General features: G+C 38.2%; 2 protein-coding genes across 2 annotated transcripts; both read right to left on the reverse strand.

Annotated features, from left to right (window-relative positions):
- Positions 1 to 409: 409 nt before the first annotated feature.
- On the reverse strand, positions 410 to 3,547 carry kera (keratocan). Its single transcript, XM_086269541.1, has 3 exons — positions 3,393 to 3,547; positions 1,498 to 2,372; positions 410 to 1,359 (listed from the first exon to the last, which is right to left on the reverse strand). Exons 2-3 carry the CDS (start codon positions 2,357 to 2,359, stop codon positions 1,190 to 1,192), a joined length of 1,032 nt encoding a protein of 343 aa, XP_086125667.1. The 5' UTR covers positions 2,360 to 2,372; positions 3,393 to 3,547; the 3' UTR covers positions 410 to 1,189.
- A 7,412-nt stretch (positions 3,548 to 10,959) lies between these two features.
- lum (lumican) lies at positions 10,960 to 15,904 on the reverse strand. The gene is made up of 3 exons (XM_086269518.1): positions 15,747 to 15,904; positions 13,993 to 14,871; positions 10,960 to 12,440 (listed from the first exon to the last, which is right to left on the reverse strand). The coding sequence occupies exons 2-3, from the start codon at positions 14,864 to 14,866 to the stop codon at positions 12,286 to 12,288; spliced, it is 1,029 nt and encodes a 342-aa protein (XP_086125644.1). The 5' UTR covers positions 14,867 to 14,871; positions 15,747 to 15,904; the 3' UTR covers positions 10,960 to 12,285.
- Positions 15,905 to 17,771: the final 1,867 nt, after the last annotated feature.

Below are 17,771 nucleotides of genomic sequence, written 5' to 3' on the forward strand. Positions count from 1 at the left end.
TCATTGATCACAAGTCCCTTGAATTATTTTATGTTTTAATCACCACATGCACTACCCAAGTAAAATATGTTTGGCCTAAATGTGGCTCACATCTGCAATTTTCTAATGGCCACAGTCCTTGACGGATAGTGCTGACTATTGAGTCTCTTTTCAACAACAAGTCCACCTTATATGGGTTGCATGTCAAATGTGTTGTGACAGCTGGGTCATGTCTGGCCCACACAACATACACAACATTTGCTAGTCCTGTGGGACAAATGTTTCTGTTATCTGGGTTGATAATATAATACATGTTTACTTTATCTGTGCATGAAAACCCTTGCACGGATATATTATTATTACTGTTTCAGTGTTATAGTGATCCAAAGTGCTTGATATATTATGTTAAACGGAACACCAGGATACAAAGTTGTTCTTAGAAGTTTTATTTAAATTGAAGACAATTCAAATGACATCTTATCTCAAATTATTCAGAAAAAGAAATGGCCATAATTAAAAAGTGTCTTGGTATTTTTTTTTTATAAAAACAGTTCTCACATTGTTGTGTGCAAAACATTAAGGACTGTTGGCCAGGAATATTCACAGGATTTCACTTTATTCCCCCAGTATTAAATAAAAATAAATTACCTACAGTAAATATGCAAATTTCTAGAATAGAGTAATTTTCGGAAGAAAATCAAGACCACACACCTATAAGAACACAAGACCAGTTATTTGGCTTCAAGCCCAAAGATATAAAGTAGTCATAGAAAAAAAAAATAAAAGTTGTATTTTGATTTTGCATTTAGAAGCTTTAGCTTCTGTTCAATATCGCATAATGACAATTAGTCTCTAAGCTTTTTACATGCCATAAATACATATTGTCCTCCTATTCATGTACAGTTACATTTTGGTTCAGAAGTATTCATGCAGCTGTTTACACCTGCATAAGGCACAGCTAGCGGTCAATAGCCACAGTTAAAGCTTCTAACCCATCAGTAGTGTCTTTTAGATCTTATTCAGACTTAACTAAAAAAGCTGTTTCCAAGACAGAACAATACAATAAGTTCATGCCAACTAATGTCAGATACTTTACAAACATGCAAATATGTATGGCTTCACAATTCTTATTTACCAAATCAACTTAAAGGTCAAGTCATCATTTGTGGAAAATAAGAATTGGCCTAAGAAACAATGTTCGTTTTTCTGTTTAGATGACAATAGACCTAAGGAGACGGAAACACATGATGACATCTCTGGGAATTGGTGGTTGAATTTCATTGCCGTCCAGTCGGAGGTAGCGGAGTCGAGGAGCACTTTCATTAAGTGAATCGCCCAGATCTTCGACAGACACGGGACAGACACCTGAGCCGCTTACAGCTGTAAATTAAAAAAAAAGGGAGTTAATGTAATAAGAATGGATAGATTCCAAATGAAAAATTCTAAAGAACTTTCCTTTAAGTAATTCCAGCTTAAATTGATTTCTGATTAAGCAGAAAATAATACACCTAGGCTTACTTTTGATCTTGTTGTGGTCAAGGTGAAGATGCTCAAGGCCTGAGGGAATGAGAGGAACATCAGTCAGCTGGTTGTGGGACAGCTGCAAGTCCAAAATGCTGGAGATGTTAAACACATTTTTGGGGACTCCACTGCTGGCAAGCTTGTTGTGGTTGAGCCTCAGAAATGCCACTTTTGGCAAACCTTTGAAGTAGCCAGCTGGGATCTTCTCAATGTTGTTGCCATCAAGGAAAAGCTGGGTGGTAGAAGGTGGTAGCCCAAGAGGCATGGTACTCAGCTGGTTCTTGGCTAGATTGATCTGTACCAGGTTGTTCAAACCCTTTAGGCTGACTTCAGTCACAGCGTCATCCATCAGCTTGTTACCCTGGAGGTCCAGAAGAGTAAGTTTATCCAGGCCGACGAAGACACCTGCAGGGATCTTGGAGATTCGATTGCGAGACAGACATAAATGCTCCAGGCTGGCTGGGAGTTGTGATGGCACTGAAGACAAGAGGTTATCGTCCATGTACAGGTGCACCAGGTGAGTCATTGCACTGAGGACACCTTCTTCCACGCCTTCACTAGTGATTTTATTGCGGTTAAGGTTCAGCCAACGCAGCTGGGTGGCATTCTGCAAGGCATCTGTTGACAGCACTTCAATCATATTGCTCTGCAGATACAGGTACCATGTGTATGGAGGGATTTTAGGGATATTCTTCAAGTTTTTATTGTCACAGTAAACAGCACGAGGGAAGTTCGTTGGGCAGCGACACTCTTTAGGGCAGGCTTGAATCTGGGCAATATGTTCCTCGTAAGTTATGTCCTGGCTGACAGTTAGCCCAATCAGGCACCAGATGCTGAGAAGCTTCAGTAGAAGTTCCATTTTGCTGCTCAGCCTGCGTTAGAAATGTTTAAAAAAGAAGAGAGTATTACAGTCAGGAAGCCCTACAGACAAATGTCTTTCCTTTAAAAAATGTTGAGCAGTTATTCCACACTGCCTTAAGAATGCAGTAACTTCTGACCCCCTTTACTAGCAACGGTCTTTGTAAGATGTTTGATGCAATATGTCTAATAACAGGTAGAATATATAAATCATGGCTATCATCAAATACATTTGGATTAGTGTACTAAGTGTTTGAAATAAATCCCAAATTAGTCCCCACCACCTACTCCATCATTAATTCATTTATGAAGGCAAGCAGCCAGCTGAGAAGTAGTCCACTCATCTGGGGGTTTACTTGCCTTCCAATTAAGTCTCAAAACACCGGAAGCAAATCCAAGTCAACTTTAATTGTATTAGGTCAGTCTAGAAGCTCTCCCACGTGTCAATGCATGCCAGCTTCAGTCTGCATATCTGATGCAGTGATGCATGCAGATAAAAACATATTCAACTAAACATGCAAATGGTGCTAACCCCTGACAGGCGTAAAGGAAGATTAAAGGTGTGATGTTGCAGAAAAGCAATAGATTGAAAGCTCTGCAAGTAAGAAGTAAAAAATAAATGAAAACAAGAACAAACAAAAATCCAAAGTCAGCTTTGCCATCTTCTATCCACTCATCTTCTAAGCCACAACTTGATTCCTCTCAGCTACCATCTGGTGCTTGTTTAAATTCTTGATGCACTCCATGTTTGTCTGGAACTCATTTCGGGTTGCTTTCCATAGATGGCCACACTTCAAAGACAAAGGCGGATAACCTCTGCTCGGAGATGTGCCCCTCATTTTTCACTGTAGAAAAGCCAAAGCTTTGTCAATTAGCTTTGGAGTAGAATACTTAGTGCATTGGCAGCAATGTAATTCATGCTTTTATAAAGTTTAAACCCAGTTACTAAAGCTGCAAGATTAACAACTAACAACCATCAACCCTATAATTCAGACAGTATACATGTCTTTGCCTTGCAGTCCAGTCTATCTTACCTTTAGCCCGTAAAGTTTCCTTTTGTGGAGTCCTATCAAGTGTGGTCTCAAATGATGAGGATGGCTTTTACGTCCCTCTATTTGTACTGCTGGCTTTTTCATTCATGGTGTGCAAGCCTGTCACTCAGGATGACGTTAAAGCTTCTCTTGGCCAGCTAGAGTCTCCCAGGATCAATGGTCATAATCCTTAATAGATGTGTACTGTCCTAAGCCTTTTCAGTACCTGAGCCATGGCACACTTAGAATGCAAATATACCTGTCCTTAGTTTGCTGACTTCCACATGTAAAACCATTGCTGGTATAATTGATTTAATGCCACTTTAAGAGTCCTTAATCAACCTTTTGTGCTAATTTTATTCATTGGTTGTCCACTATGTGAATGCAGTTAGTGGGATAAACAAAAAGTACACACACATACAGCTCAGTATATTTGTCATGTACAGATGATCATCTCCACCTCCATATCAATGTTTAAAATAAGTACAGAAAGTCAAGAGTTGTCAACCCTGTCTGCACAGATGGCAGAAAAAAAGAATGTGGGAGGGAATTGCTTGGGGATATAAATCTCAGTTTAACTTATTCTGAATAATTCAAGTAGTATAAGACTTCAAGGAAATATAATGCTCCTTTATTAAGATAGAAATATCCATAGTTTAATCAAAAATACTGGGATGGAACAGAGCATTATCTAAAAAACCTGCAGGAATCGGACAATACTTTGAAATTACCATAGAGAAGGAGCAAAAGGTGATACTCATAGAAAATGCCACAATCCAGTTGAATTTTAAAACATGAGGATTTTCCTGAGCAAATTTGACATTATTAAGAGGGGAGGCACGTTTTTCTGCATTACTGCTAAAGCATCAAGCACAAAGCTGACGCACTCTGCTTAAGTACAAAACCTTGCCGGAAGACATGAGAGGTTATGGGAGGGAAGTCATGCTTAAGCTGAGGAGATTCTACTGCAGGCTGGCCTTGCAAAATGTTTTGCTGAAGCTCGCTTACATCAGAATTGGTGACCTTTCAACATGCGAGCATAAGACTGTGCTCAATTCTGGCAGTGACGGCAGAGCCTCGAATACAACAGGATAATCCCAGCTCACTTGTGAGGATAGGAGCAACTCTCATCCATGATCAGCCATGCAAACCCATTAGAGCTCCAATGTGCACCTGTGCACAGTGATTATTCCTTAACACATGTTTGTGATCCTCTACGATCAGTTAAACAGCCAGACATTTGTCCCAAGCACATTCGGAGGAATTATGCATAAAAGACAAGTTGCTATCTAGAATAGCTGAAAGGGCACACATTTCAGTGCCTTAGCAGTGCCTTTACTGGGTTAGCCAAAAAGCGGCTCCTTTACTTGTGATAAAAGACATATAATGGCATGTTGAGCTGTCCAATTTGTCCAATTCGATGCATTTCTATCAGACTACTGTGTTTGCACACACTGCAGACACTGAAATTGATTTACTTGCAACACAGTCTGTTAATGTTGTACTCTAAATATGCTTTCCCTGTGCTACTTTACTATGGCCAATGAGCAACATGGGGATAAAGTCAATTTGATTCATTCATTTTACACACAAATGTGCTATTTTACAGGATCCCCCAAAGAGAGAGAAGCTAAACACATTAAGGTCTCAGAAATGCTCTCTGTATTAAAAGGTTAAGACATCGTCTATTGTTATTTTGTTTTTAGTTTTTAATGAGTCATGGCTTCATAGATCTGCAAAGTGGAAACTGTATTTACTAAAAACAAATGTTGGGTAATATCTGCCTGACAGACTAAGGGGCTTCCTGCCAGGGGCTTTGTGTCAGAGCCAGCTATGTTAATTACACAATGGCTTTTATTTGCAATGTATGAGTTTTGCATGATTATTTCCATTTGTTGAAATCCTCTTCATGACTTTGAAATATTTGGAAGAGTTGGCATGACTTTCTGTGTCCACAAAGGACAAAAAAAATGTTTTTATGGGTAATTGTTACGTGAAAAAAAAACAGGTTTGGCAGTAAATGCGACTTTCCAAGATGTTTATTTGGAAACTTCAAAAGTACCACAGTTGTTTCTTTGCGGTTCAGTCCTTTCTAGGTGTGAGTGTGTTAGTAAAGCGGCTTTAAATTGGTTTAAAAAGTGCCCAGCTCAATCATGATCATAAGAAGAGATAATAAGTGTAGGTTTTTAAATAGAGGTTAGTAAAGTGAAGCCATATCAAAGATAAAGAGCAATCTCATCAGAAATCTGCAAATTCTCTGAACTCTTTCCACTACTCTCTCAAACAGACTCATTGTAAATGAAAGCGAAAATCATCTTTACCTGCTTTTCATTCGACCAGGTGAGTTTTGGTTCTTGTGCTCCTCCAATGATTAGCTTTGATGATTGTCTGCAGTCTCAGTGGTCTGAAGCAAAAGCCCAGCCTAGCCCTGTTTCTTGTATTGTTATTCTTTTGATTTCCCCCAAGGCTGCACCTTGGTCACCGGTGCAACCGAGAAGATGGAGCGTGTGTTGTTGGTGGGAGGACGATTGTGTGCGAGCTGGGATGTCCCTTCAGAAGTCTGTGTTGCCTACTTTTTGCCAGCCCAGCATTTTTTTTCTGCATCTTTTTGTCTTCCCCCCATTTTTTTCCTTTTTTTATAGAACATGAAGTCATGCTTGAACGATTGACAGTTAAGCTGATGTCACCCCACCTTTAAATGGATGTTTTGCTCTTTACTCATAACTCTGGGGGATGGACACATGATTAGTTATGGCTCATTTCAGCTCAAATGCCTTGGGGTACATTTTCTAGGGTGCAAGGTGAGGTTAGATGGTACTTTACACCCAGCTTTTCACAGAAAGTCTTGTTTTTGTTTCTCCTACATTGCTCATACAATCAGATACAAGCACATACACATTTTTTCTGTATTATTATAGGATATTATAGGGTATTATAGGATATTTACTATAAAGTACCTTGATGCAACTGTTGGCACTATCTACAAAAATAACATAATTACACTCAGCAATTTTACTCACCTAGATTGTACTGGAGAAGATTTTACACTGTTTCACTGCAAAAACAACTGCAGAAGACAAAGATTTTCCTTGTGTCTCAAACCGCAATTAAAGTTAACCACTCAAAGTAGAAAGACATTGCAGGGAAAACTGTTATTTTAGTAAATGTGACATGATACACATCAATTTATTGTTCTAATGCAAACATTTGTATATTTTTCACTGTGATGTTGGCAAATATTTATCCATGGGTATCCAAACCAAGCATGAAGACTTAAATCAAACAAAAGGTGTGCACATTTCAACTCACTTTGTTCTTGCAGTTCTAGCTGGGCTTCTTCTTTTTTTTTTTTTGCAATACTAGGCTTTCCATGAAAAGTTATGCTACTTTGTTCTATTTATTCCTATTAAATGGCAAAAGGTGAAAAAAAAATAAAATAAACCTTTTTAAGAGAACTATAGTGTGTAAGCTTAGTGGAAATTACAAAAACTGGGGTGATTGTTGATTGACACAGTTTATGAGTAAAAATAGCGATAAACAAAAAGAACAGCTGGAGGCAGTCTGGATTGAAGGATGATCTATGAAACTGGGTCGCCAGGCTACAACAGCTGATTATACTTTCACCTGCCATCCCAAGCAGGAAGATATTAGGCTTAAGGTTTTATAAAAGACTTTATTGTCTAGACATAGGCAGCAGGAGCTCTACCTAAGATTTAAATAGGGGCGGCACAGGAGGAAAAGGAGGAAATTGTCCTACACTTGGAATATGATTGTATAAAAACATTAGAGATGTGAAAAAGCTGTTAAAGTAAACATGTTACATTTTGTAATGGTGGTAGCGGTGAGGCAACAGCTAACTCTTTTACCTCCAGACTTGTATCAGGTTTACCTGAGCAAAAATAGCTAAAACAGACTGGATGACATTGGGAAGTGGTGTATTTCCAGCACCCAACGACAGACAGATAACTTTTCATAATTGGGTCAAACTGACGTTTACAGCAGGATTGAATTATAAGAGCCTAGCATGAGTCAAATGGGACATCTGGAATCAGTTTACATAATAGCTATAAGTGCCACGTATAATCAACTAACCTACTCTCTTTAAATGGTGTCTGATCTAATAAGAAAACCTAGACCAATGCACAAAGAAAGACGTTGTTCCAGCGCATATGGTGCTTATCAGCCAGGATTAGCAGTGTTGTTACAGTTCGTGTAAAGCTTTGCAAAGGCGCTGGTGATCCTGTGTAAGTTGTAATAAGTGAATTTTAAGTACATACCTAGAGTCAGTATGCGTGTTACTAATTTATTATGCACATTGATAATGAGGTGTGTGCATTAAATACATTATAGATGAGAGAGTTAATCACTGTGAAATTATCTACAGCTGCTTAAGACTCAAGCAAGGCTCAAAATAAAATAAAAAACCAGCCAAACCTCAGGCTTAATCTAAGTCTGACAACATGTTCAGAATGATATTTGGCAGCTGTAATAGTTGCCATGTTAACGATCTCATATGAGCAGAATGTGCAGTTAGAATGAAGTGGAATCAAATATTAGTTAATTTTGTAGATGCAAACCTAAAATCTGACTAAATTCTGATTATTACCCAAAACGGTTAAATTGATGTATTTAAATTATTATTCACGTAGGTGTTGTTTGCAAAAAAAAATATGGCTGTAAACTGTATATGTTCTCAGATAAAATGAGATGAGATGGCCGCCCCTCCCTGAGCCTGGTTCTGCCGGAGGTTTCTTCCTGTTAAAAGGGAGTTTTTCCTTCCCACTGTTGCTAAAGTGCTTGTTCATAGGGGCTCATATGATTGTTGGGTTTTTCTTTGTATGTATTATTGTAGGATTTACCTTACAATAGAATAAAACGCCTTGAGGCGACTGTTTTTGTGATTTGGTGCTATATAACTAAAATTGAATTGAATTGAAAAAAATGTCATATTTTGTACATGTTGAAACTTCTGCTGTGTTGAGGCTTGCAGAGATTTATAAACAATCTTTTTTAATTTCTAAAACAGGAACAGATAATGAAAATTGGGCATTTTAGCCTCTGACAAGACTCTTCTGAGGATAATTTTTCTGGTGATATAGGCACCTTTTGGTCCTTTTAAGATCTGCAGTTTAACCTCATGGTGAGAAGAATATACAAACACAATATGCAATTAAGTAATTGAGGAATTAAGGTTACATTTTTATTAAAGCGACCGTTTGAATTAGATACAAAGTAAATATGTTAATAAGTGTACTTTGTAGCTGTGTCTTTGACGCCTTGAAAACATCTCATATATTCATGCGAAAAAGAAGGACTTTACAGGCACACCCTTACTGCTTCCTTGGAAATTAAGATGGTAAGTAGCAGCTAATCAAATGCATTTGATTAATTAAAAGTGTGACCACCTAAATGACAATAGAGGCTTTGTCAGTTTGATGGTATGGAGCATTGAATTGTGTTAATATAATGCCACAACCTCACAGTACTGGGCATCTAGCAAATTCACCCCAAGGTCAGACCATGTAGAACCTAAAAAACTGCAAAAAAAACCCCAAGAGCTATACTTCAGATTCTACAGGCTTCAGTTAGCAAAATGTTAAAGTTCATGACAGCACAAGGAAAAAGACTGAATGAGTATGTTTGGAAGGGTCACCAGAAAAAAAAGAGACTATTTTCTCTAAAAAGAACATGGCAGCACAGCTTGGGTTTGCAAAGTTGAATCTGAACAAACCACAAGGCCTCTGAAACAATGTCTTTTGGACACACCAGACCAGAGTGGACACGTTTGCTCTATGCCTGACAAAAACCAAACACAGGATATCAGCACAACAATATCAGGGATGAAGGTGGAGGGGTGATGATTTGGACTTGTTCAACAGCCACAGTACCTGGTCACCTTGCAGTCATTGCTCCTCTGTATACCGAAGTATACAGTCAAATGTGCAAGAGCTCAATTTAGGCCAAAACTGTGTCATGCAACACGACAATGATACAAAGCAGAGCAGAAAATGCACAACCTAATGGCTGAAAAAGAAAATAATCAAGGTGTTGCAATGGCCCAGTTGAATTCCGGACCTCAGTATGATTGAAATGTTGTGGTGGGACCATGAGAGAACTGTGCATGCCAACAAACCTCTATGCATAAACAAATGCCCACAAACCAATGAACTGAAGCCACATTGTAAAGAGAGCGGGCTAAAATTCCGCCACGACAAATGTGAGAGACTGATAGTCTTAGAGACGAGGATTGCTCCAAGTCTTTGCTACTAAAGGTGGTACTACAAGCTACTGAATCATGGGTTGGACTTATTTTTCACAGGACTGAATAAAGTCCAGTTTTTATCACATGACTGTATATGTAATCTCATATTTAATAATGATACATTTTCTTGTGAAGGAAAAGAAAGCATACAACTTTCCAAACACATCTACTTTATATTAACATTCAGTCAGCATGTTTAAATGGATTGTACCTCTCTGGAAAGGAATGTGTGGGTTTTATGTTTTTTTCCTCCTTCATACCATTAATCCCACATTTCTCAGACTCTGAGTCACTGTTAGTCTGAAAGCACATCATTCTTAAGATGAACATAAAACGTGATGCCTATTTTGTTCTCTACAGTTTCTTTGCAGAGGGTATGTAATCATAATAATAACAATAATAATCATGTTTATCACAGTTGACAGGAAAATAGAAAGTTAAAAATAGACCTTACTGAACAGTGAGATAAGTAAGAGTGGTGAGTCCTCCCTTTTTGTTTTGAAGGACCACAAGGAACCTTTACTGTAAAAACAATAATTTTGAAATCTTCAGCCACTTGTGGTTTCTATTTGAGACAGCTGGGAGGGTAGATTTACAGCAAAAATTATTTCCACTTAAGCTTATATCAAGCAAAACCCTGCAACCCCTGCCTACCTCGTGGACCAGCACAGCTGTTTTGCACAGCTGAATAGAAATATACACGATAGGTTGACTGTGCAGCTCCTTTAAATTAATGGCTAGAGAGAAACCTGCTGAAACAAGATGACGTTGAAGCCCACTATGCACTGTGCTTTGAAAAAGGTTGAATGTAAATAGTATGTTTAAAGAACACTAGCAGGCCTCAGAGAATAAATAAAGAATCTTCTGACTATAATAGAAATCTTATAAGATGTTATTTAAGGGTCTATTTCATTAGTCGTTCTTCTTCCACTCATTTTGCAGTTCCATAACTCAATAGTGGTCATGTACTTACTTATAAAGATTCCTATAAAACTCACACATTTTTTACAAGTGTTACAAAATTGAAATTTAGACTAACCTGCCAATAGGCGTGAATGTGGGTATGAATGATTATCTGTCTTCCTGTATTAGCTCTGCAACAAACTGGCAACCAGTTCATGTACTCCCCTTTTGCCCTTGCTTCTGGGACACACCCCCAGCATTTCTAGGAAATAAGTCCCAAATACAGGATGTCAGATTAGTTAACTCAATTCTTTACATTTACACTAAGTAAGACTTGTAAGTTATTTATAGGCTTACATATAGGCAGGCTTACCAATGATATCATGAAAATATGTTCAAACATAGTTCGTTCAACTGTGTTTAATTTTCTTACAGTGAATCCATGAACAGTTACTGAGTCAAAGGTGTCAAAAGAAGTCATGAAAAAAGGAAAGAAAATACTAGACAGATGTAGTAACCTAATAAAATAGACACACCATTCGATCAACATGAAATTGGTGCCATTTTGATGTAATGCTGGTAAGAAACATTTATCACTATTAAACACCAACAACAACATAGTAATGAAAGCACCTTAACTGCAAAAGCTGTAGTTTATTCAAAGAGTGGCACCAAAGGGTGCATGCAAGTAAAGAAAATGTTGTATACAAATTAGTAATGTGAATGACAGCAAATAGTTAGGCTTTAGTTAGTATACAGAAACAATCTAATCTCGAGATTACATCATTCTAACATCACAAGGTACAACTAAACAGAGAAACATATCAGCTTTAATAGTAATTTATTCTGAACAGAATTCTAATCCTTTGAAGAACTAGTTAATTATTAGGAGAAAACAGACATTTCTTAGTCAATTATCGTTTATTCAGTAAAAAAAACCCAAAACAAAAGTCAGTCATTGGGACTTCATAAAAATTTGTTTCAAACCAGTTTAAAGTATGCAGTATATAAAGGCAGACACGTTCACAACACTGATATATTCCCTAAAACCGCTATGATGAAAACACGACTGCAACGTAGCTGCTATTATACACCCACCCACCCCCATTTTCTTCTTACTCTACACATTAAATCCAAGTATGCAGTCCTTATGTGCTGGTCCTTTGCACAGCAATGGATTATTATTAATAATAAAATCCCCCTGATTATATTATACATGCTAGACACTGAAACATACAAGACAAGGAAAAAGAGAACACTAGGGCTGAATTAAGACATTGGAAAACTCTCGGTATTATTATATTGTGTCTTTATTCAGTGTGCTCAAAAACAAGTTTGGAATGTTTAAAGTGTGTGTTATAACCAAAGCATAATAGTTATTCATCTCATGGAGTTTTCGGTTATTTTTAGATTGTGTGCATTTCAATTTTTTTAAACTTCGTGATTTAGTATTGGTTGGTATGTAGAAATATTGACAATGAGTCATTTGGAATATTTGTTTAATGCCTGTTGAATTTATTGATCTGATTGCACGTGCATGCCTTCTTTTGTATCACACATTGGCTAAGCTATAGATTTGTTCTAAAGCTTGGCCAATGTTTCCCAGATTATCTAGTACCTATGTCGGACATGCAAAGGCATGGCAGTACTACGAAAGACGTATTATTAGGACATGTGAATCCAGAAGGTTATGGGCTGAGCTTTGTCATGATGATAGAGAAGAGCCGGTCCTTATTCGAACATGATATCTGAGGCTTGGCGCAGGCAGTTGACAGCGTCAGCTGGCATGCTGCTGTGAGTGACGTTGTTTCCATCGAGACGCAGATGCTTCAGACGTGAATAGTTCAGAGGTCCCATGTGCTTGCAGAAACTTGACAGGTCAAACTCTACAAATGATAAAAAGTGGAGATCGTTATAGCTGCCAGTAGGGATTTTTTTAATATATTTTTTTTACATTTTCAACCCCTTAACCTGGTAAAGAGAATGACAAAAGTGCCTTGGAGGTGTGCCAAATTACCATTCCTTCAACTGCTCTGGTTGCAGCTGCATTGAAGTCTTTGAGAAAAGGACCCTTCATTTTCCTCAATTGCTTTTTCCCCTCATCATAGGGGGAATTTTCTTTTTCTTAATTATGGCTATATCGCGAGAAAAATGGATGATAAAGCAGAGAATGCATTGGGGTATGGCGACGTTTTAACTGACATGTTGCTGATATGTGCATTAACTGCCCTTGCTTTGTCGCTCAGATCCACCCCTTAATTTGAGTTATAAGATACTTAAAAAACAGTGTAATGCTGTTCAGTTTTTATGTTAAGTACATTTAAGCTTTTTTTTTTTAGGTAGTTAAAGTTGGCATCCCAAAATATATCACTAACAAGCTAGTGCTAGCCTTAGCATGTTAGCCCCAAACTTGGCTATGTCAGTTTTTAAAAAGCCAAAGTGATATGACTAAAAACGAGAGTTTCAAGACTTCAGAACTGTCAATAACTAATCAGAGATGCCATAGTCGCTATGTCCATCCTTTACATGCCTGCAGTCTATAGTTTAAAAGAACCTTGATGAACATTTGCATTACAATGCTTGTTTGCACATGCTGTAGAGTTGGAATTGTGCATTTGCAATCACACTGCTGCTTCTACTAAGAATCACACTTTTAATAATAATGATGATGATAATAATAATAATAATAATAATAATAATAATAATAATAAGGTTAAATATCAATGGCTTTAAATATAAAGTGAAATAAAAACAAAACAAAACATTACCTTGTGTTACCAATGTAAACTTCTCCATTTCTTCTCCATTTCAGGTCACATAAATATACACAGTTTAACCCTTCTTTTCATGTAAAAGCACTCATGCTGTAGCCAGCATCCTACTTAATGTCATTTTGTTTTACACAATGTTTTTGTTTTCAGATTTCAGCTGAAAATAAGTTATTTATATTTACAGTTTAAATTGGTTAGTTAGTTTAAATTACTCCCTTCCTCCTGATCTAATAATATGGATGTTTAGCATAGTTGGGTGTCACATGACTGGCACAGAGAACTGGACATGCTAGCCTGTTAATCTTTCATCTGGTTAGAAAACATTTAAAAAGGATCGTTTGGAAAGTTCTGAACTTTGTATCAATTACTCTGCTTTTGGAAAATGGTAATGCCAATACCCATGAACAAACTAAATGGCTTCAACCTAGAACCTCTCTCTGGTTTTACATTTGATAAGCCACGCCCACATTTAAGCTATCCAGTCATGCGTGTATAATTGGCACAAAACTGGCCTAACTAACCAATTAACCTTGGCCGTATTATTTTCACATGTTTAGATATTTCATTGAGAACACAGGAACTCGAACTTTGATGCTGTTCTAAAAAAACTTTAACAAAAAAGGCAAAACATTTAGAATCCTGTGATGTTAAAATGCTGATCACTCACTGTTGATTTCATTTGCCTGAAGGTAGAGTTGCTCCAACTGCTCGTTGATCTCAGGGATAGACTGCAGTTTGTTGAAAGAGAGGTCAAGCTCCAGCAGTGATGTCACATTGAACACTCCAGCAGGGATCCCTGAGTCCACCAGCTTGTTGTGTGAGACTCTCAAGTACTGAAGTGAGGGCAGCTTGTTCAGGTATCCTGCTCCAATACTTTCAATGACATTGTAGTCAGCATAGAGCATTACCAGTGAACTGGGAACACCAGCTGGGAGCTTCTTCAGCTTGTTGTGGCTTACATCCAGTGACAGCAGCTTCTTTAGCCCTTTGAAAGCCCCTGAAATGGCTTCAGAGGTTAGGTCATTGTGCTGAAGGTGAATGGAGGTCAAATTCTCCTTGTCAGTCAAGAGTCCAGAAGGAAATTTGGACAGCTTGTTGTTCATAATTCTCAGCTCCTCAAGGGACTTTGAGGGAGGAATGGCTGGCTCTGTAAGGTTGTTGAAGCTGATGAACAACTTCTCCAGGCCTGAGAGTTTGTCAATTGTGCCCTTTGCTATTTTAGCATTAGTGATCTGGTTATTGTCAAGTATCAGCCAGCGCAGTGTGTCAGTAACATTATCAAACACTCCTGCCTTGATCTCCTCAATCAGATTGTTCTGGAGGTACAGGTACTTGATCCCTGTTGGAACTATGGGAACAAATTTGAGCTTGCGGCTGTCACAATACATGGCGCTGGGGAAATTGAATGGGCAATCGCACTCTTGATTGCAGTTGGGCGATGATGGCCCCATCACTGGATTAGGTTGGTAATCATAGTCATAATACTGGCAGAGGGACAGTGTGACCAGCACAGCCAAGATGGGTACACGCAGAGGCAACATGGTGTCTGCAGATCCAATAGACAGAAAGAAAGGGGAGGTAGGAAATAAGATCAAAATGTTATTATTGAAAATCTGAATATATAAAAAGGAATAAAAAAAAGTAAGAATAAAATGTACACTTTGAAGTTGAAAATTTGTTAGGATAACTCTTCACCCACCCAAGAGAATGCCACACCCACTCCCCAGTGTATTAAAGCATATTATATGATCAGTCAAGGAAGACATTACTAATTTGGAGAGCACTGAGCCCTAGATTATTTTAATAATCTGTTTGAATCACATCATTATAGCTGCAGCACAAGCCAAACTGCATGATAGAGGTTTTTTAAAACATGAATTGAAGCAGCAACATAATGTGGATGTTCCAAGAATACACAAAAGCCGATGTAAATGCTTCGAAGGCACGCTTTACGTTTTCAACATTTAAAAATACATGCTTTCTGGCTACATAATTAATGACTCTAACACATATAAAAACAAAAATCTATATTCGTTCAGAATCATGGCTTTTCATACTCAAGTCTGCAGACAAAGGAAAACCAGAATAATTGAATCCAGACCCATGAAAAATGCAGACACTGGATCCAAGAGCAGAAGATTATTTTCCAAAGTCTAAAGTCACCAAAGTCTGTCACACAGTCTTTAAAATGCATTGCAGACATATGTAAACAAGTAACAAACTAAGGCTCACACACCCAAATGCAAATGAACAAACTCCTACTTCTACTCATTAATTGTTAGTGCACATGTATTTTTTTCCTTCTCTGCTGCAGCACCAGCCAGTGCCCTAAAGCCTTGTAGTAACACTTGGTAATCCCAGAAATATGGAAGAATACTCAAACAGGAAATCACAAATCCATGCCCTCAGTCGCAAGCTTACCTGTGCTTCTCTCTCAGTGTGCGTGTGGGGTGGAGGGCCAGTAGGTAAGAAGAGTTTGGTGTTCAAAAACTGGAAGTCTCTGGAGAAAAACACAGAGAGAAAGAAGGAGAGAGGGGGAGGAGAGAGAGGGGTAGATGGAGAGACACAGAGAGGGAATAGGAAGGGGAGGAGAGGAGACGAGGGGACGAGGGGGGGTTGATAGGAGGCTTCTTCAAATAACTGGAGTCCAGGCATCAGATAAATTGAAGATGTCATCAAAATGAATTTCTGAAAGAGCATCATCCAAAAAGTTTTGTAAACTAACCAAGAGCAGGTGCATCAAGTAACAGAAATATTGCACCATGTACGACGAAAATAAAAGTAGTTTTCCCTTTTTATTGTTACCTGTCACTATTACAGTCAAACCATGTCATTGCATTTGTTCACACTGGAAAAAACAAACTTTAATTTTAGTAGGTTGTGCGTGGAAATTTTCAAAGGGCAGGAGAAGCTAGGTCTGGAAAAATGTGAAAACAATCTCTGGCAGACCCGTAACGCAGACACTGGTCATGAAAAAGAATAAATTCAGCTGTTCTCCTCGAGCTGTGAATCAGGCTTTGGAAAATTTGACCAAGAAGATAAAAACAGCCAGAACAGACTTACATAACACTTGACGTAAATATTTCTTCTCCTCTGTTTTTGACCAAAAAAGCAGGTCAAAGCAGATCCAATTGATCCCATATGTCTACGATGTAAATTATTGTACTTTTCATTCTTGCACCCTTTATTTTGCTTCCCCACATTCTTTTACAGTGAATATCTGTGTCATATTCATTTATAAACAAACAGTAAGACAAAAGAAGAATGCGGCCCGTGGTGGCCATAACTTCTCTAAATACTGCAGCTGAATAAGGAGGTTTAGGGGAGTAAAGGGCCAAATGTTTCTCTCATTCGTTGGTGGGCATCCATACCATCAATGCATTCCAGGAATTGGCACCTGGATTTAATTGGTTGCAGTGCAGCCTGTTAGCCGACTCGCATATAAATCATAAACACCTTCCTTGACACACCCCTTACATTTCATGGAGAAAACTCCCACATTTAAATTCTAACAACAGAGTTCTTTTTAACAGTTGGATCCTCGCTACACATAATGACATGCAAAGGTTTCCACAAAGCTATGTGGTTCTACAATTAATGCAAAGGACTGTATGCAGTTTCTTAAACTGTATGCAATTTAAGAAATTAAAAGGCCAATGAGGCATTATAGATATGCAGAGTTTGGAGAGGGTCCTCATGTGTCTCCAAGGAGCTCATACTGAATGGTTTGATGGGACCTAGGAAATGGGACCAACAGAATGTTTATTGGATGCTATTTTTTACGACTATGTTTAGGCACTCACTCCATGTGATTTATTAAAAAACATCCTGCAATTCTTTTGCACCTACAGTGGGATCACGTTTTCTAGCAAGGGGTCAGAGTCAGGGTACAGTCCTGTGAAAACCTTGATTCAAAAGCTTGCAGAAGCACCTTTAGCAGCAACAACGTGAAAAAAATTGTTTTTTGTCTCTCACATTGGATTTTGGCCCACTGTTTTTTACGGCATTACTTCAGTCCACAGAGGGTGTTGGGCATTCATTTATGCACAGCTCTTTTAAGATGCAACTGCAGATCTTCAGGTGGGTTGAGGTCTGGACTTTGCTGTTGTGCTTGGGTTCATTGTTCTGTTGAATGACCCAGTTTGGACCAAGCTTTAGTTCTCGGAAAGATGGCCTGACATTTCCCCCTAGAGTAGAATGCTCGACTCAATGACTGCAACGCGGTTTGTGCATTTTGGCCAAATATCTCCACTTTGGTCTTATCTATTCAAAAGACACTGTTCCAGAAGTTTTGTGGTTTGTCCAGATGCAATTTTGTGAATCTAAGCCATGCTGCCATGTTTTTATTTTAGAGACAAGAAATTTTCTACTGGCAGACCTTCCAAAAAAGCCATCCTTGTTCAGTCTTTCTAGTTGTACTCATGAAATTCAACATCTAAAATGCTG

The sequence above is a fragment of the Aulonocara sp. 'chitande type north' Nkhata Bay genome, linkage group LG17 (genome assembly GCF_057382095.1).
Source record: "Aulonocara sp. 'chitande type north' Nkhata Bay isolate Kocher_YH1m ecotype deep benthic linkage group LG17, A_spYH_male_GT1.1, whole genome shotgun sequence".
Lineage (NCBI taxonomy): Eukaryota > Metazoa > Chordata > Actinopteri > Cichliformes > Cichlidae > Aulonocara > Aulonocara sp. 'chitande type north' Nkhata Bay.